The sequence below is a fragment of the Populus trichocarpa genome, chromosome 15 (genome assembly GCF_000002775.5).
Source record: "Populus trichocarpa isolate Nisqually-1 chromosome 15, P.trichocarpa_v4.1, whole genome shotgun sequence".
In the NCBI taxonomy this organism is placed as follows: domain Eukaryota; kingdom Viridiplantae; phylum Streptophyta; class Magnoliopsida; order Malpighiales; family Salicaceae; genus Populus; species Populus trichocarpa.
Genome location: NC_037299.2, coordinates 11,872,680 through 11,892,962, shown reverse-complemented (window position 1 = coordinate 11,892,962; position 20,283 = coordinate 11,872,680). Strand labels below are relative to the sequence as shown.

The 20,283-nt window shown below is 32.2% G+C and overlaps 2 protein-coding genes, 2 non-coding genes and 1 pseudogene across 4 annotated transcripts; all 5 read right to left on the bottom strand.

Moving 5' to 3' along the window:
• Nucleotides 1-829: 829 nt before the first annotated feature.
• On the bottom strand, nucleotides 830-5,600 carry LOC7454731 (gamma carbonic anhydrase-like 2, mitochondrial). The gene is made up of 2 exons (XM_002321676.4): nucleotides 5,131-5,600; nucleotides 830-1,490 (listed from the first exon to the last, which is right to left on the bottom strand). Exons 1-2 carry the CDS (start codon nucleotides 5,507-5,509, stop codon nucleotides 1,114-1,116), a joined length of 756 nt encoding a protein of 251 aa, XP_002321712.3. The 5' UTR covers nucleotides 5,510-5,600; the 3' UTR covers nucleotides 830-1,113.
• Nucleotides 5,601-8,101: 2,501 nt separating this feature from the next.
• LOC112324405 (small nucleolar RNA snoR114) lies at nucleotides 8,102-8,191 on the bottom strand. Its single transcript, XR_002978262.1, has one exon. It is a non-coding gene; the product is annotated as a small nucleolar RNA snoR114 (small nucleolar RNA).
• A 5-nt stretch (nucleotides 8,192-8,196) lies between these two features.
• On the bottom strand, nucleotides 8,197-8,267 carry TRNAG-GCC (transfer RNA glycine (anticodon GCC)). Its single transcript has one exon. It is a non-coding gene; the product is annotated as a tRNA-Gly (tRNA).
• A 2,671-nt stretch (nucleotides 8,268-10,938) lies between these two features.
• On the bottom strand, nucleotides 10,939-11,519 carry LOC112324282 (polyadenylate-binding protein RBP45A-like; annotated as a pseudogene).
• A 1,975-nt stretch (nucleotides 11,520-13,494) lies between these two features.
• Nucleotides 13,495-19,387, bottom strand: LOC7463134 (truncated transcription factor CAULIFLOWER D). The gene is made up of 8 exons (XM_002321675.4): nucleotides 19,117-19,387; nucleotides 18,922-19,000; nucleotides 15,170-15,231; nucleotides 14,932-15,031; nucleotides 14,679-14,720; nucleotides 14,471-14,512; nucleotides 14,251-14,327; nucleotides 13,495-13,797 (listed from the first exon to the last, which is right to left on the bottom strand). The coding sequence occupies exons 1-8, from the start codon at nucleotides 19,296-19,298 to the stop codon at nucleotides 13,770-13,772; spliced, it is 612 nt and encodes a 203-aa protein (XP_002321711.1). The 5' UTR covers nucleotides 19,299-19,387; the 3' UTR covers nucleotides 13,495-13,769.
• Nucleotides 19,388-20,283: the final 896 nt, after the last annotated feature.

The following is a 20,283-nucleotide window of genomic DNA, read 5'->3' as shown; positions in this document are numbered from 1 at the left end:
AGAGCTTAAATAATTAGACCATTAAAAAAGTGATTTTGACAAAGGATATCCATCAACTTGCTGGTTAATTATTTAGATATTTAAGGTGGGCTATACCTTGTGCTTGATGATTCGCCTACTCTCTCCACTAAAGATGCTAAGCTGCCATTGATTCCTTATCCGATGACCCCATACCTAATTTCTTGTCCTAATTTCCCCACAATCTAGCGCATCATTCAAGAGAGAGTGAGATTTTGACCACCCGCAACATGAGACGAAGAAGCGAAGCTCCTCCCTCGGCTCTTTGCCTTGTTTTATCAGAGAACAGTACTTGATTGCTTAGGATCCTCTCGCTGTTTACTTTACCTGAACCATTAATCTATGCCCTTGGTGGATGAATAGAAAGCTCTTAAATTAGCGTTATCTTGATGGCCATTGACCTGACCCAAATACAGGAAGGGAAATATATATATATATATATATATATATATATATATATATATATATATATATATATATAGCCCCCCATGCATTATAATCCTACCACTGCAATACAATATCTTGATAATTCACAAAATGGCTAGGTATGGTTGGTGCTCCAGATTCGAGCAAGAAACAAACCAAAAAGGATAGGGTTGATGGAACTATCATTACAACTTTCCACCAACCCTGGATTCGATAATCCCAGTCCTGGCCAGGTACTTCTTCCGCAACAAAAAGAGAGGAAAAGGTCGTATCCTTTGCCCCCCATCACGACAAACCCTCCTATCAACATCACCATTAGTTGTTTTGAGCAGGTAACATTAACATTTGCAATGCTGTTTCGTCTACTGAAATGGAGCATCTTCACTTGTACTGAACAAAGGATTTTTTTTAAATAAAAAAAAAAAAGTAGATAGAGTAAGTTTATACAAAAGCTTATGCTAGACAGGAGGATCACTTGAAAAAAGTGTCCTTGGTGATTTCTACAAACCTATTTGGTTGAAATTCAGAACCGGCTCTTTCAATGATCAAAGAAAATCAAATACAAACAGAAAGAACAGAGAAGCTTGCTTCAATATGTTCTCGACCTGTTTATTTCATGAAAAGCTACAGTTAACAACTGATACATAGAAAGAAGACAGCAAAAAAGCATCAAACACTAATCCCCAGCTTCTTCTTCAACTTCTCAACCTCTAAATATACTGTGGAGTACGGGAGAAACTCTGAGAAATGGGTTTTGCTGTGATCATTAATTGCAACAGCTAGTTTAGGGATTTCTAGTATCTCTTCATGGGTCAGTGTTCTGACAAACCTTGCTGGATTTCCTGCCCAAAGTTCACCTGTTGGAATTCTCCTTCCTGGGGGAAGCACAGACCCAGCTTCCAGGATGGAGTGTGTCTCCACCAATGATCCTTCCATAAGGATAGAATGCTGCCCAATAATGCACTCCGGCTCAATTGTGCAGGACCGCAGGAGACTGTATGCACCAATGGTAACATACCTTTCAATAGATGTCTCTGCTGGCAGTCCTGGCACATGGAAAATACACAAAAAAAAAATTAAAATCAGAGGTCATCGTTGGAGCCACATGTTTACATTTCTTGTGGAGTGTAGACCTTTCAAGGGTAATTGTTGCCCTCAGGAAGTGGGAGTAACAATTACCTCTCAGCTATTAAACTCCTCTCTCCTCAAAAAACACAGTAATTTGTTTGTCTTTCTATATCTTACCACTATGTATATTTTAACACACTCGATTTACCTTCCAATTTGTTAACCCGCCAAACGTCTTAAAAATCTAACTTTTACACAGTCAAAAATTATCATCCATTATTTCACCTCAAACCAAGCTCACCCTGGACCTCAGAAGCCATAACATGTATCACTACATGAAGATATCAATGACAGAGCCATGGCATAACATGGTAAGGTGCCCATAGTACGCATGAAAACTTTATGCCAGTGCAGTTCCATCACTTATTAATATATATTTGGTACAGTTCCCAAATGCTATGGACGCATGCAAAATGAATGATCAGACAGGTCACAAGACTTAACAGGTAGAGCATGAGCAAAATAAAGAAATTTTGGTCGACAAATTCAAGCAGTAACTATCATACATACATATACGTGTGAATAAATATTTTTCAGAATGCAAGATGCTTAGGAAGACGGTGAGAAAACTTTGATAGGGTCAACATGTGGGCCACAAAAGATTAGAGAAAGAAAGCCAAAAATAACAGCTAGAGCAGAAGGCAAGATGGATATGCAATAATTGATATCTAGATGGTAAACGATGCTCTGAAACATTTTGGATTTTTAACTTCAACACAAACAAAATGCTGAAGAAACAAGTCATACGGTTCTTTTAAAACAGCCAAAGATGAGAAAAGAGCAAAAGGAAGTGCAACAGCAAAAAGCAAGAAAAGAAAAAACCAAACCTAAGGACCCTTTGGTTAAGCTAAGGTTCTTTCAGCATGAAGTACAAGCTTTATCAAACCACGACTTTCTATTATATTAGGTGTCCACATTTTAAATCGAGCAAGAGACCCTATTGTAATAACTAGGTATTTGGAGTTGCCAAAATCTTAATCTCTTATGAACAGGTAAAAGAAATAGCAGAAAAATTTAACACAACAAATTCTTTAGTTTCAAATACAAAGTTCTCTAATTCTTATAAGTTTGTTAACCTATTGGGAAAGAACCGATCTAAGGCCACAAATAATCAACAAATTACAGGACAGGAAGCTTTCACACGTGCAAAAACACATGCATGGATTGGCATGAAAGCACAAACACATGCACAGAACATAATCAGTAAGCTCATAGAATACCCAGCAGTGATACAGTCTATAACTCAAATCTCCAATGAAGTATCGAATATATTAGAAAAGAACTTTCCTTGTGGGAATAATGTGTTTAGTTTGTAGTCAGAATTAGATGCGTATAAAGTCAAAGTGTCCACACCTATTCTTTCAACACCTAACATTACATTAACAGTGCCTAGCAAAAAAAAAAGTAGATGAAAAGCTTAAAGCAATGACTTTGTTGGATTGATGTGAATGTGAACATCATTTTTTTGTAATTCTAAAGATAAACCATCAAGTATCAACATTGAAAATTGTAAAATGCTCTAGAAACCATCAGACGTTGGTCTGAACATGCTTAAAAACAGCACCTTCAAAATGTGATTCTGATCATTGAAGAGGAGGTTTAGTCTACCTTCCTATGTCTCTATTTTCCTTTCCCACCACTCCATGTATTTTCTGAAAGCTTACATGATACTCATGCACAAAATCCACAAAATAGAAAAGTCATAAATAGATCAAATCTCTACATTGTTCAATGACAACAACCTTTATTAATGAAGTATCCATTACATGAAGGTCAGGCGTCAAAGTGTCACCAAACTTTAAACAGAGCTCTTGAAAGCTACAGCTCATTCCTGTTCCTCAAAACACCTTTGTTTTCATTCTTTCTATAACCAATACCAGGATGAGAAATGCTAGAGGCAGTCGTTCTAGCAGCTGACCTTCTGACACTTGCTTTTCATGAAGCCACATATATTTAGAAAATGTGTCATCAGTTATTCCTGTTAGTGTTTTCTTTTCCTTCTTATAATCAACTTTATCATCAAGAGATTCCCAGGTCTATCTTCACTCTTCATTGTTCTGTCTCTCTGCCTCAACTCTCTATCAAAAGTTTTGTTTATTTAAAAGATCTCTCCACACACACGTACTTTTTTTCCTTTATGTTGAAAACAAAAACTTTCACTTGAGCCGGGAGGACATGAAAAAGATCAGACAAATCCTGCACTAAATCACAGATAATATTTTTCCTCTTTGTCTGGTTCAAAGAGAAAATAAATCCCTCTGTTATCTTTAGTACTCCTTTTATAATGCCGTGACTTTTTCTATTGTGGTGGGGGGTTTATGTGAGATTGGTTGCGGAACTTAAAAGGCTGATTGAGTAAATCAACGGCAAGATCTGAATATTTTGGTTTACGTTTTACAAACTATACATAAAGATTCAGGAATTGATTATCACAACTACACCCATAGATTTTCAAGAACACAAGCACAAATAGCTATGTCTTTGCATATAAAGAAGAATATGTAGAATCCCAGAAACATGTACATTAATCAGGAAAATAAAGTAACAAGTAGAACAACATCAGGTATGGCTGGTTATTGGATGCAGCTGAGATTGATATATGAAGGAATGCGAGAAAATGATATGAAAATCTCGCTACAAGGACTAAGAGAGAGAGAGCGAGGGCAATATAAGAGGGGTGCTATCTTTCTGGCCTTTTGCAACAGTGAAAGATGAGTTACCAGTTGCCCCAGTTGAAATCAGTGTTTTTAGGTGAATGAAGCATCCAAAGCAACTGCTTACAGCGATGGTTGCTAGCATTTCCCATACCACTTACAGATTTCACCTTCTATTTCCTTCTTTCTATAAGCAATACAAAATGAACCTTGAGCAGGGATATCCAAAAATCCCAACCAAAAACAAAAAAAAATCAATTAAAACTCACCATTTCTAATTTATAGAAAAAAAAATTGAAAAAGAAAAGGAAACCAAAAGGAAGAAAAATAAAATAAAACAAACCAGCAAATGTATCATTCGTGGACATCATTCCACCCAAATCTGATTACAATCTTGTAAGAAGAGACTGATTGTCAGTCCTTAATTCACACCACCTACTATCAATAACCTAAAATGACGTTCACGGACAATTGAAAATAAAAAATAACCATGCATGGCGTGTCAACTGTCAACATAAAATGATCAAACACAATAACTTCAAATTCCGACAATAAATCAGCACTTCAATTACTTTCACTCTCAATCACTCCATGCCTCCTATTCTAATCAGTTAATTCTAGCCGAAGTCCTTTAACCCCTAAAATCACATTCAATTACTATATCCATTCCAATCACGAAATCATAGAAATAACAAATTATCCGATTCAAATTAAAGATTCCCAAAACATAAAATCCCCTAAAAAAGCCACATTTCACAAATCATTTCAAACTTCAATCATAAATTCAACAATTAAATCACGAAATTCTAAACAATCAATCAAAATTATACGTTAACAACCCTAATCCAGCTCAAATTTATTAAAATATTAAAAAAAAATTGTACAAGAAAAGAAAAACCCGAACCTGTAGGAGAGTTCCAGGCAGCGTGAACGACACACCGTTCTTGAACATTAGAGCTAAAACCGACGGTGATCTTATTAAGATCGCCACGTAGGACAGCTCCATTCCAAACTGATGCTCCATCATACACAGTAACTTGACCCGCGAGTACCACATTTGGTGCCACGTATGCATCCACAGCTACCTTCGGTAGCCATTGACCTAACGGAATTATTTGCCTCTGTCCTCGGGAGTCCCATTTCACTCGATCTACTGATGGCGTTATCGATTTTGAAGACGCTGTCGAAGCCGCAGCCGCCTCCGTTACGAAGTGACGGTTAAGTGAGAGATTGGTGGTGGTGGTTAGGGATTGTCGAGCGATTCTTGCTAGGGTGGTTGCCATTTTTTTTTAATAACTGTTTGTGTGGAGCTTGGGTTTGATGAACAAGCAGAAACGAAAATGGAGAGAGTGATGGAGTGAGAAATAATATCCGGGCTTGTAAAATGGGCCTATGGGCCTTTTTATGTTTCATTTTGGGTTTTTATGGCTGAGAAGTGGGGTTTTTCTTTTGTTCAATTAGTTTAATATTAACAGGTAACAGATGAAGTATTTTTTTTTTCTTAACTTCAAAAAAAGTGTGGAGGTTGTTAATATTTTTTTATTAAGAATATTTTTTAAATTTTATAGTGTGTTTAATTCATTAGAATGAAAATTATATGTACTAGAAAATCATAACAAAATTGTTGATTATAATCAAAGATTGAGTCGGAAAATTATAAAAATGTTATTTCTTAAAAAAAATATGTTGGATATTTGTTTCAGTTTAAAATTAGACCCCGAAAGTTTTAATTGATTTGAATTAATAAAACTGAATTTTTATTTTATCAAATTGATTATTAATTCAACGTCAAAACTTATTCTTAGCATTATAGTAGCCTCATATTCAGTTTATTGTGAGAGAATTAGATTGGAAATAAAAAAGTCAAGTGGCCAAAAAAATTAAAAAAAAAATATTGTGGGTAACTATTGCAACCCATATTAGATCATGTCTTTCTTCTATACTGGATTTTTATTATTTTTTTTTAATATTTTTTTTATCTTATATTATATTACATGATCACGATTCTAAATATCATTCTATAGTTTACCGAGTGTTAATTTTATAAATTTGCAATGTAATGGTTAAACAAAAAGTAAAATAATCCAATAAAAAAGGTACGTGCAAATAATAAAAAAAAGGAGATTTATTAAATGGAAAGTAAAAGAACCAGTAGAAAAAACACTTGAATGAAAAGAAAAGAAAAGAAAAGACCTGATAAAAAAAAGGGACTTGAATGGAAAAAAGAAGAAGAAGAAGGACTTGAATAAAAAGAAAAAACTTGATACAGTTCAAAAATAAGCAAGTAAACAAATGGCAACCAATAAAAAGATGTAGCTTAAACAAAATAAAAACAAAAACAAAAACAAAAGGCCCATGAATTAAAAGATATCAACCCTACAAAAGGCCTGGCCAAAAAAAAAACAAGAGGCTTTCACTGTTGAGCCACCCAAAATAAATAGGCCCAAAGATTAAATACTTAAAATAATTACTGGGGAGGACCTTCTCAAACCAAGATTGTCAATTCCGTTTTGATAGATGTTTTATTTTTTCAATTGGAATGGAATGTTTCAGTTTCGGAGTGTTTCGGCGTGTCGTTTCGGGGTTGTATTGTTCATATATATATATATTCAACAAACATAATTCAAATTCAAGATAAATTAATTATAAATTATGCAATACAAACACAATGCCAAACAAATATAATTTTAAAATTTAAAATATTCATAAATAGTCAAGATTAAATAGATATTTAACTTAAAGTAATTCAACTTAAACAAAATATCAAAATATTATGAAAATAAAATGTTTTAACACAAATATTTTAAATATAAAGTTAGGTCAATGTTTTCAAGGCTAATGAAATCTAAAACATCCCTTGTTTTGCTCAAATTCCTACAAAGTATAAACATGAAAAAAACAACATGAATATAAACCATATATATTAGTGATAAATCTAATTTTAAAAAATTAATATTATTGTTAATGAAAATAGTAATAATAATTTTCAATATTATTATCAATATCATTGTTATTGAAAATAGTAATAAAAAAGAGCTTTTTATAATTGGGTGGTTTAATTAATTAAATTGAACAAGGTTCAATTTGATTCAATGACTTTTCAAGAGCGGAACGGAATATGTGGAATGAAACCGAAACGTTTCAGGCGGAATTTGGCCGAAAAATATGGAACGGACCGAGATTTAAAATGAGATGAAATTTGTTCCGTTTTGTTCCGTTTTTTGAATTGGTATGGAATGTTTCGGTCATTCCGGACGAAACGGAACGAAATTGACAACCTTGTCCCAAACAAGTGGGCTCAAGACACTTAAGGAATTGAGGGGTGTAAATTTACATTCACATATAGTTATCATGATAATAGTTAATAAATTTAGTCAGACTTAGTTAACGGTTTATCATGTAATAAAATTTATAACGAGTCAAGTTTTAAATTAAATAAAAAAACATATTGATCTAAATTGAACGAGTTTTATTGTAATTTATTTAATTCAATCAAATCAAATCCGATTAATTTTAAAAAAATATTTTTATTAAAAAAACAATATTTTAATAAAAATAACTAATTTGAATTAACTTAATACGTAAATAATTTAATTTTTTCACAAATCAATCCTCAATGGAGTTTTACCATTATAATTATAATTATGATGAATTTAGATGAAAGAGTAAATATTATATTGTAAATATTTAATAATTCATATGAAAGTAGAGTCCATTTGTATTTGGTAATATTTATGAAGTGCAAATATAATTTTTTGTTTGATTTAACTTTGGGTATACTTCGTGCTAATGAAATTGTCTACCATGCAGTAAGATTTAGCCCAAAAAAAAAAAGTTACTAGCTGCTAAAGAATTTTTAAAGTAAAAAATAAAACAAGCTCAGATGCACTCTTTGTCGTCGGATGGAGATCGGACGGTAGTGATAGACCCTATCATCACAATGAGCACAGATTTCCTCACAGCTTGTGAATGCACCAGCCGGGAATCGAACCCGGGTCTGTACCGTGGCAGGGTACTATTCTACCACTAGACCACTGGTGCTTGTTGATAAAAGCATGTGAAATATGCTATCTATTGTGTTTACTAAGGTACTTGTCCGATTTCACCACTAGGAAATTAATTTCTCCTTATCATGATATAGCATGCCCCAATACTTCAGTGCTATAATATTAATTGACATTTCACCATGACTAAAATCCTTTTACAGCAGATTATCTGCATCACGCATTTATCTGATTATTTTTTATTTGAAAATATATTTAATAATGTTTTAATTTTTTTATATTAGTATTTAAAAACACAAAAAAAATTAATTTAAAATAAAAATATATATTTAAAAATTAATAAAATAATAATTCAACCACAGAAACAAACACAAGTTATAAAGCCATTGCGGTGCACAACTTTTAGGACTCATGGCAGATCCTGAATTTAAGACTTTCTATACCAAAAATATTCTTTTAAATAAAGGCATTCGTGCTTGGATAGTGGCTCAAGATCAGCCTTATAAAAACCTTATATTCCCTGAGAAGGTTCTACCCCGTGGAAACGCTCTTTAATGAACTTTAGTTTTAGCTGGTCGTGACCAAGAAACCATAGGTTTCGCTACATCCTGAACAATATTATGTGCGAGAATATGAAAGGGTTGATATCTTTTATATTGATTTTTTTTTATCTTTTTTAATATTGAGTATTTTTTTTTAATGAGGATAGCTCAGCCTCACGACTTGAATTACGAGTTTGTCATGCTAACTCGGATTGACTTGGAGTTTTTATTTAATATTTTTTATTTTTTTTTTGATTTCATCCTTTTAATTTTGAGTTATCTTGAAATTTAGCTTTATAAATTTTTTTTTTCTGCAAGTCATCATAATTACTTTTTTCTTTTTATATTCAGTTCGTTTACCATCATTGTGTTTTAATCATAAAATTAAATTAAATCATCTTATTGTATTTTGTTTTAAAACAAGTTAGCACCGCTTTAATTAACATTATTTTTTAATTAACATTGTTCGCGCAGGGCAACTTACCTAGTACTAACTAATTAAGCTACCTCGTATCTACAATGAAGTATACTGTCATCTTTGAACAATGGAAAATCACGTGCTCCTGCAACTTTGAACACATTCATGATAATATGCCAAGAAATTAAGAAGCAATCATTCTCTCTCTCTCTCTCTCTCTCTCTCTCTCTCTATATATATATATATATATATATATATATATATATAAGCAAATCAAGAATATTATCCACAACCAAAGCCAATATGGATTGTCTACTTGCTTCTTTTTTCTTTTTCATTTTTTTTTATCAACTAATTAATGAATGAATGGAAAAATAACCATTAGTCAAAAAGTTAAAAAGGGAAAAAATCTCATAGGCTAGAGAAGCATTATACATATGTATTTGGACTGGAAATTCAACAGCTAAATTATATACGGAAGCATCTTTTTACATCCCGTAAAGTGCCCAAGTAAAAGGATAGGCACAGAGCTGGAGGGTTATCTCCAGGCACCCCCAAAGCAGGATAAGTTATTATCACCATGGATCATTTTTTCAACTATCTTGCTGATCCAGATCCTGTTGCTAGCATTCTGTAGCTACTACAAGATATTTTTTGATCGACCATTATCCATTTGAAACAAGTTGTACCAAGTCACTGCTATAAATACCAGCACTTCTGATCCTGGATTTTCACCACAAAAACACACACATATATATAGCAGAAAGAAGAAAGAAGAGCTGTTTTTGAATCAATGGAAGCAAACTATAAGCAAAGAGGGTGGTTCAGTACCAGCAGTGTCAAGCTGGTCATGTCTCTGCATCAAGCATCCAATCCATCATCATCTACTGTGCATTATGATAGCTCAGTCAATCCGAGCCGATCTTCATCAGTTGCTTCTGTGCGCAGAAAAAATGATGGAAATCTGGATCATCCACATAACATTTATAATGGTCAAGACAAGTTCCTAACTGGTGATGAAAGCATTGATGCCAGAGCTGCAAGTTACATCTCAAGCGTTCGGCAACGGTTTAGGCTTGAGTGATTTGATTAAGCTTATATATATATACCAGTGGAAGCAAGTATATATCTTTTTTATATACTTAATTTCCTCAACATCTCATCTTAATTTTATATGCTTAATTAATTGTATGTCTACTAGCTATCATAATGTAGATTGTGGAAGTTTCTGTAGCTTTCAGTTCTATAACCATTGCACCTAAGTGGTGCTTCTACTCGAAATGGACCTCCTCTGCAGTTTCCACTTACACAGCATGAAGAAAAAAATAAAATAAAATAAGAGATAAATATATTAAAAATAGTATTAAATTATTTCAAATGACCATGTTTATATTGTGAATATAATAAGAGATTATGGTAACAAATTAAATCAATCTACAAATCATGAATAATTTGATTTTTTATATTGATTCTAACCGCTCCATAATCTTATCTGCATTATATTCTCTAATATATCCATGGATATTTAAAATAAATCTCGATTGATTTGACAAATAATTATATTTAAGGACATATAATTTTTGCTTGGAAATATATTAATATAATATATTTTTTATTTTTTAAAATTTATATTTTACATTAACCAAAAATACAAAATATAATTAAAATAATTAAAATTTTAAAAAAACACACTTTCAAACACAATCTTGAAACAACAAGATACGATCGACATGGATATTCTCGTACTATGAAAAAAATAAAACAAGAGAATTGTATTAATCAATAATATTGGATCGTTATAAATGACTATAGTATAATAAAAGTCTCAGAGAACCGTCTCAACCATGCACGTCTTTGTTCATTTTCATCTGCAAACCTAATAAATCCATATCGTCAGGAACAACTTTTGCACCTTTCACAGATGGTTTCACATTTCTAAATGTTTCTTGTGGAAGGTAATCATTGGCATCAGCAGCCCAATCTCCAACAAAAACTGTATAATCAGGCCCATCATCTTAGCGCCTCTCACCAGCACCAAGGGCAGCCCAGTTCAGCCGGAAAGCCTGCTCACTATTTGGCATTGTTGTGCCGTTGTATGTCTGCAAAATCCTCTCTGCTGCAGCACGACTTATAAACTCAATAAAACCACAACCCTCTGGATAACCTGTTTGCTTATTACGAATAACTCTCCAGTGGCAGCAAAGATGCTAAGAAGGTAATTCTCATCCATCCACTGCTGCAAATCCCCGATCCACAACGACTTAATCTCGTCTCCACCTCCCCCACTTCCGGCGGCTGAACCGTATTGAGTCGGAGGAGGAACTGGCGGTTATTCGTAACCGGTTGCGATTGTTGCTGTTGCTGCATCATCCATTGCTGCTGTTATTGTTGGTACTGCTGTTGCTGATCTGGTTGTGGGACCCCCACTCCGGCGAATCCCGGTTGTTGCATCATGTTTGGATCTAGGGATCGTGTCGTCCTGGCGGAGGATAAGGTGGTGACTGGCGAAGATACAGCGGAGAAGGAAACCAAAACAACCTCGTTTAAAAAGCTTAAATCTTTGGTTGAAATAATTTTTTTTGGAAAAAAACAATAACAATAAATTAAAAAAATTAAAAAATATAAATAATTTGATCTTTTCAATCTCGTCTGATTAAAGGTTTGATGCGTTAGAGATGGTCTCTTCAGGCTGCATCCATAAAGTAGAACAAAAGGTTAGAAAAAGAAAAAGGTCGTCATATAATTTGATCCTATCCTGTCGAATCTTTTTGTTTAATGAATAATGAACACAACATTATAAAAAGAAAGTCTTTCATTTCCAACTATATATTTGGTTTATATATAATTATATTATATGTAAAGTGACGAGTTAGGTTGTTGAAAACCTTCCTGTGTTCTTTTTAAAGATGTTATGGATTGGAAGACGTCCGTGGGATAACTGAAATATGATGACTTTTTCTCTCATCTCTTAAACAAAAAACTAAAAAAATAAAGTTTTGAATTAAAATTAATTTTTATTAAAAATTTAAAAATTAAAAGGATCCAGTTGTTATAATTAGTAAAGAATGATGACTAAGTTGAATGTTTTTAAAACAAATTCAAGAACACCACCCATCTTCTTTATGTGTTTCATTTTAGTCCTTCATTTTTTAATTTTGTCATTCCTTAATAATTTTAGCTAAATTAGCCTCCAATTAGGCTCTTAAAGGGTAAAGTAAAAAAAAAAACAGAAAAAAAAACTCATGGACACAGTAAACTCGCAATGCCCCGTGAGTGTGAGTCCACAGTGCTTGATAAAATAATATTTCCCCTATGCCTTTTACCGTTCTCTATAATATAATGTAATAATAATGAGCCCAAGTACATAAAAAAAATGTCTATTTTTTGTATATACACTTTCATTAAGAATTTGTGTTACAAAAACAAATTTAGAATTAAGAATCTAATTGCTCATGGCACCTCCTCGTGGATTCTTATACATATAAAAACTTTATCGAAGACTAGTCAATGATACATGAAAAAACTACACAATAATATTAATTCTTAGATCGAGTCCAATCGAACCTACACAGTGTTTTATATAATATACACATCTCCATAAATATCTCTATATAGATATCTAAGATATTTATATTAAATATCTTATAATTTATATATTTTTTAAGATATTTATCTTAAAAAAATCTATATAAACAGAGTTCATTTCTATAGAGCTCAGATTTCATAGCTCCTTTCTACATTTCATGTCTCTAGACAAAACAAGTATAATACAAGGCTTAACAAGCATTTAAGACTAGAGAATACAATTCGCTCTTCCCGTCACTTGTACAAATATTATATCGACTTAAGCTCTAGATTGTTTTTTTTTCAAGTCTTGTTGGGCCCACCAAGTCTCCCAGGTCTAGTTTTATCAGTCCATGGAAAGCCCTCTAATCTTTCTCCTAAGGGTTTTTTCTAGCTTCATCATTGATATCATCTATGGAAAATGAACAAAAAAACAGTTCTCGAAAACTCTTTTTATAGTTGATGAAACCCCAACTCAGCGACGACTATATCAGCGGCTATGCCAATGACATGCCATCATCTAAACTAGCAGCTATGCTACTCCTCGGATTAAGGATAATTAAAAAAAAAACCTCATTTTAAATTTAACATGGTTTTGACCTGATATAGGATAATCCATAATCTATCAACTTGATGAAAAATCGATTTGATTTTAAAATAAAATTCAAAATATCCCATAATCCGATCAATTTTTTTTTCAACAGATTTGACTCGTTCATCATTCCTGTAATTAAGAGGGGTTGTTCCAAAGAAAACATACCACGAGCTAGGCTATTTAGTTAAATTTTATACACTTAGTTTATAGACTTCTCTCTTGTTTTTTTCTTTTTCATGGGAACACTTTATACACCACAAGTCGAAAGAACACAACCGAAATACCAAGGGGGCATCATCAGCCTCCAGAGCTTTATGCAAATAAAGAGGAAGGCAATTTATTATCACCACGAACCCAGCCACCACACGAGGTTCATTTTTGAAGATTATAGCTTCTTGTAAAGGACCGTTCACCGCCTGTTTATTGGTGAGATCCCTCAAGAAAAATCCTGCATTAATTTCGAGAATTCAGCACTCGCAAAAGAATAAATCAATATTTGATTAACATAATTGTTATCTTCGATGCCGACGTCCATGTAATTAATTACTTAACGAATAAATCAATATTTGATTAACATATATTCACTTAAACACTTTATTATGCAAAATTACAGAATTGAACACCTATTTGGATAAAATTAAATATCAGACATTCAATTGTAAAAATCATGTAATTTCATACATTTAAAATCGTTTGATCGAGTAAATGTATTTATATCTTGTTGTTTCTAATTCGATGATCCGGTTTTCTCAATTTTATTGTGATGATAAGAGGGTAAGCTTAAAATTTAAAGGCAACCTCATTAATTAAAAACAAAAAAGACCTTAATTTGTGTGATGAACCGAAGAGAAAAAAATAATTAATTTGCATGGATTAATAATTAGTAAAATTGATTAATTACCTTTGCTGATGAAAAGCATTACATGCATTTGGTTCCGGAATCCTCGAGCTTACATTGGCATCGGGCAGCTCATGCAACTTAATTAACCCCAAAAATTAATTATAGGCAAATAATAATAATAATTAAAATTTCAAACTCCAACTCTAATTAATTTAACCTATGCTTTTATTTTCTTGAGAAAAAAAATACAATTTTAAGGTGGCAGTTTTGAATATCTCACTCTTTTCTGAAGACGAGCATTCTCCTCTTGAAGGGCTCTTTGCTGCAATATTTCAACAAGAAAGTTTGGATTTTTATTCAATATATATTCTATTATATTTCATTCAAATCCGAAGATGATCGTATAAATCAAGAAATAATCTGTTAATATGAGCTCTGATGGTTGAAGATACATAGCTAGGAGCATATGAGCTAGAGCTTCTCCTTACCTCGCTCTTCAACAATTTGATGTGCTCTGAGATGACTCGTTTCTGTGGATCACAATTAATCACATGCGAGTCAAAATAACATTTCAAATATATATAAAACCTTTTTTTTAATTGTTTTCAAATATATATATATATATATATATATATATATATATATATATATATACTGGGTTTTCACAAAAATATATAAAATGATTACCCTGTTTTTCTCTCTTGCTATTTTATTTCTAAGTAAATATATAAAATGATCTACCTTCTTAGAGCGGATACGCTCAACCCCTGTCTTTAACTGTCGCTCCAGTTGCTTCAACTCTTTCAACCCCAGCGGTGCTATATCTTCTCCAATAAAGTGCCTAATAAAGCAACGGTTCGATGATAGTACTGATCAGTTATCAGGAGGAGAGGAGGAGGAGGCGGCGGCGGCGGCGGCGGCTAACCATTATAAATTAATTTACAATGATGGTATAAAGAGGTGCATGGAACATACATACCTAAGCTGTGCTTCTGTTTTAGTTATTGTTCTCCTTAACTCTTCAATCTCACATCTCCAAAACTGTTAAACGAGGTAGAAAATCCATGAGATGCTAGCAAAATCAGAGAGAAACTGTAAAAGATGTTGCAGTCCATCATGAAATCTATTTAATTCACTCCAAGGGGAAAAATGTATCAATTTTTGGTTTAGTAGATATTGAGAGATCATAAGCACGTATTTGTACTTAAAGTCTAGTGATGCTTGTACATATTAGGGTTTTTTTTTTTTTTTTTTGGATAGGCCAAGCAATTCATCTGACATCAAGCACCAAGAAAACTAGGAAAGAGTCATAAACTCATAATACTTGTTAGAATCCCACATTGCCTAAACGTACCAATACCAAGCTCCTTGTAAACCCTTGACAATTCTCATCTTTAAAGATGAGTTCGCTCTTTGAAGCCAGGACACTATTTGAGGAATATTTATTTTCGATGATTATCGAATACTTTTTTTTTTTTTGGTGAATCCATCTAAAATAATATGTGATCGATAACCGATAGAATTAGAATTACAAATATTATATTTTATCGATATGTTTATCGATAAATCTAAAAGTGTTATAATCAACCAAATCCTTATTCTTTCCCTCATTCTTCTTCCTCTCTTATAGGAATATGGTGATGGATGCAATAAAAATAAATCATGATTATTCAGGTGAAGGTTTACGTGTAGATGCATAATCAAGGTGAGTTTTTGGTGGGATGTAACAAACTCATAGGTGGTAAAGCAAGTCTAGGAAAATCACAACATAATTATGTAAGTTTTAATGTGTGACGTGTATGTTTTATGAATAATAGTAATCTTTTTTTCATAAATTTCTTTTTGCTTAATGAAATTTTTAACCAAGTTGTGCGATTTATGGTGTGGTGCACATAAGTATGCTATGAGATATGTTGAGTCAGAAGATTTTGATGTTTCGAAGAATTATAAACCTCCTCGCATCATAGAGAGTGACTAGGAGAGATATTTATAGTTCTTCATGTCAGACACTTTTAAAAGGCACTCACGGAGTAGGTCCTCAAATAAAAATAAAAAGATTCATGATTTCATTAGCAAGCATACTAGCGAGTCATTTCTTTTCACTAACCGTGCAAAGCATCTGGTAAGAGCCTATTTTATTTTTAAGTTTTTTTCTTCAAATAGTAGTTATTATTTGTGATAAGGTTTAAGTATTGATTTATTTTTCAGTCTCCATAGCTTGGGCATGAGCGTACTCCAATAGAATTATATATGAAAACACGATACGGAGAGATGATAGACGGCAAAGGATGCAATAGTTCATCAATAGCCGAGCTGAGATGTTTTTTTATAAGTAGACTTTGAAATTTTTTATATATTGTTTGGACTACTGATTTTTTATACATATATCTAACTTGTTTTTCTTTGGTGTGGGAACAATATAACGCTATCATGTGTGTCAGGTATGGAGAGGACCCTTCAACTCATTCAGAATACAATCTAGGTTTATGGTACCTCTATGACTACAGTCCGAGATATAAGATTGGGTTCTAGTGTCTTGACTGTAGACACCCCACAATTTGGCTCGAGTCAACCATCATCAATCATTGAGGAGTTGGTTGAACAACGAGTTAATGCTTTAGGAGCTGAAATGGAGGCAAAATATGAAGAACAAAAAAACAAATAAAGAAGATCAAGGCATACTTTTCCAGTCATTATCCTCCCCCCTATGAACCTCCACAATATTTTCCTCCCCCTCCCCCTCCATCTACCGTTGAAGCTTGTAATTGCTTTGTATAAACATTTGTAATTGATTTTTACATTATATATAATTTGTTCTTCATTTTAAATTAGTTGTTTGAAGTTGTTTAATGCCATTGTGAAATTGTTTGATAGCATTTTAAAAAAACAATTTGTTTAAAGACCGATGAACTTTCTGTCAATAAATGATCAACCTTTTAATCAGAGAATTACAAAGAGTTATTAATTATTTTAGTGGACTCCGATGGAATCACCAGCATAATATGTTGTTGGTGATTCTGTCAATGAACCCGTCAGTAAGATAGATATATTGTCCATGGATAAATCCATCAGTAATTCATCGATAATATTCACCAACGAACTTGGCGACAGATATTAGTCAACCCCTTTTGTATGAACCGATAAGCAAATAAACTATAATAATAACTAGACTATTGTTAGATAACAAATCAATAAAATTATACGTCAAAGTAAATAAATTAGTAACATAAATAATAATAACTAGACTATTGTTACCAATAAACAAATAATTAGATAACAAATCAATAAAATTATACGTCAAAGTAAATAAATTAGTAACATAGCAAGCAATCATGAGATAATTTAATAGTTATATTTTTAGATTATTAATTACCCTATAATTTTTATACTTATAACTTTTTAAATTAATATAAACTTAAAAAAAAAACAAGAAGAAGAGAATCAAACCCAGGATCTTTTCAAGGAAGTGGACATGTGTTTAACAATAACAATAATAATAATTAAATTAATAATAATTTGTGAAATAATAATGTGATGATAATGATAAAATTATTAATTTTGGTAGTGTTTGATAGAGAGACAGTAAGAGATAAGATGTTAGAAATAAGATTGATTTGTATTCGGTGAGGTAAGATGGACAAAATTTTAAGTTTTTTTTTTTTTTCCCGTCTTATCTTTGTTTTGTGGTAGGAGACGAGGCGGAGCAAAATACACAAAAAAAAAAATCTAATACTTTACATATAATTCAAACATTTTTCACATGTATTTTAAATAATCTTTTAATAAATATATTTTCTCCACTTAATAAAAAATATTTTATTTTCGAGTAAAAATATATGCATTATTTTTTGCGCTATTTTTGTACCTAAAAATTGAAATACTAGAGAAAAAAAATTTATATTATATTATATTATGAATAATTATATTTTCTTAATAATAATTTTAACCTAAAAAATTATAAGAGTTTAAAGTAAAAACATTGTCATGCATATAAAACCACATAAAAGATAGTTGTGAAAAAATTAGTAATAATAACATATTTTATTTTATAGAAAAGGTATAAAAATAAATGTGATTAATTCAAAATTAAATAATATTTAAAAATAAATAAATTTAGAGACCCATGGGCTGCAATCCAGAAACACCTAGGCTTTAATAAAAGCCCAAAGCCCATTCATGGCTAGCGAGTCGTTCTTGTCTTCTTCTTCATTGATTTTGCAGAAATTCGACCGACAAGTCGGGTTCTTGCTTGCCCATCTTCTTTTCATTTAATTTGGATGGATAAGAGTCATAAGACTCGTGATTTGGTTATTTCTTATTTTATAACACGTGTTTTTAAAAGTATTTTTTAATTAAAAATATATTAAAATGATTTTTTTCTAATTATTTGGATTTTTAATATTATTACATTAAAATTATAAAAAAAAAACATTAATTAATATTTTTCAGAATAAAAAAACATTTTAAAAAATATATTCAATAACATAAACAAAACAGCCCTTTGAAAACGGTACCGACACTGTTAAACAACAGCAAGTATGGGAGGTTCTATTCTCGAATATCTTGTCGTGCGATTGACGGGTCGTCAACATCATGTATAATTTTAAAGCAGTATTGCTTCAACAGTTAACTGAAATCGAAGAGACTTTTTATGCACAAGAAAATAAAAAAGATGATGCTTTAATTTGGATTTCTATACAAACTTGCAGAATTTAGGGAAACAGTAATTACCTCCAAGGATCTAGAGCGTTGGTCATTTGTTCCAGGCAGACCGACTTCACTCCGGTACCGAGCAACGCTCCTCTCCATGCTGCGACCGTCGTAGCAATAAACTTGATCTTGTTAATTTGCTTATATAACTTGTAAAGCATTCAAAACACAGAGAAAAACAAAGGTAAACATGAGAGGAGAGGAAGAAGTACTGACTCATGACTTGAAAACTGGTAAAACTTTCCGCTTGGAGAGAAAATAATGAGGGAAACTTCAGCTTCGCAGAGAATTGAAAGCTCGAAAGCTTTCTTTAGAAGCCCATTTCTTCTCTTTGAGAAGGTTACTTGCCTGCTAGCTGAATTCTCTATTCTTTTTAGCTCCACTTTCCCTCTCCCCATATTTGTCTACCTCCAAGAAGGAAAAAACAAACCTTATATTAAACGTTCCTCTACATATCTCTCTCTCTCTCTCTCTCTCTCTCTCTCTATATATATATATATATATATATATATATATATATATATAATGTCCTTCGAGATAAGTATATTACCTTTTTTATATGGCAAAAGGGAGGATAAAAAGAAATTAGGAAGGATGTCGTAGTAGATGATAAGAAAATAAGATGAACGAAATCAGTGCCGTTTGTTTACGTGGTTGGAAAACATTTTAACAAAAATTGAAGTTTTTTTTTTATAAAAAAAATTAATATATTTTCAAACGAATATATTTTAAAAAATAATCACGGAATAGAAGTCAGCCTTACCACTAAAGTGCTCTTTTTGGCAGAAAGGCCCTTTTATTTCATTGTTATTACAGCGGACTCCACTTACGTGTCGCATGCATTTTCCTGTCTTTATTACGTTTTCATTTGGGTCTCAAAGAACCCAGTGATTCATGAGTGTGTCGATTTCTTTTTTGCCTCCTGTGTACTTTCTCTCTGCATCTCTTTAAATATCATGTATTAAATTTAAAAATACTGTAATTAAAATATTCTGAAGTAATCATCACAAGCACGGTCCATGATTGACATTCATAGCAAGATTTGAAAAATTTAGGATCGGAAAGACCAATCAAGATAATTTCAAGGACTACAATTTTATCATACAAGGTCATGACAAATCCAACAGGTGGTTGAGATCGAAGAAATTGGAGGACGAGACATAGGAAGGTGGGTGACACGCAGAGTAAACTTGGGACAACGAAAGGATTCGATTCCATCCAATAAGAGATTGACACGAGCCTCTGATATTTGATTGATTTGATTTCCCCTTTTCAAGTAATTTTGATGGAGAGTAATCTCATAATTTGCCAAATAAGTCCCTGGTGAAACTCGTCATCATATCCTTTTGAATAAAAGGAGGGTGGTTAGTAGTCAATACAGGA

Excerpts from the sequence above, each read along its gene's own strand:
- LOC7454731 (XM_002321676.4), bottom strand. The coding sequence starts at position 5,509 with ATGGCAACCACCCTAGCAAGAATCGCTCGACAATCCCTAACCACCACC. Across the intron at positions 1,491-5,130 it reads TGCCTGGAACTCTCCTACAG|GACTGCCAGCAGAGACATCT; the intron begins GTTCGGGTTTTT and ends TCCATGTGCCAG.
- LOC7463134 (XM_002321675.4), bottom strand. The coding sequence starts at position 19,298 with ATGGGGAGAGGGAAAGTGGAGCTAAAAAGAATAGAGAATTCAGCTAGC. Across the intron at positions 14,513-14,678 it reads TCAAATTGTTGAAGAGCGAG|CAAAGAGCCCTTCAAGAGGA; the intron begins GTAAGGAGAAGC and ends GAAATATTGCAG. Across the intron at positions 13,798-14,250 it reads AATGCTTTTCATCAGCAAAG|GATTTTTCTTGAGGGATCTC; the intron begins GTAATTAATCAA and ends AAATTAATGCAG.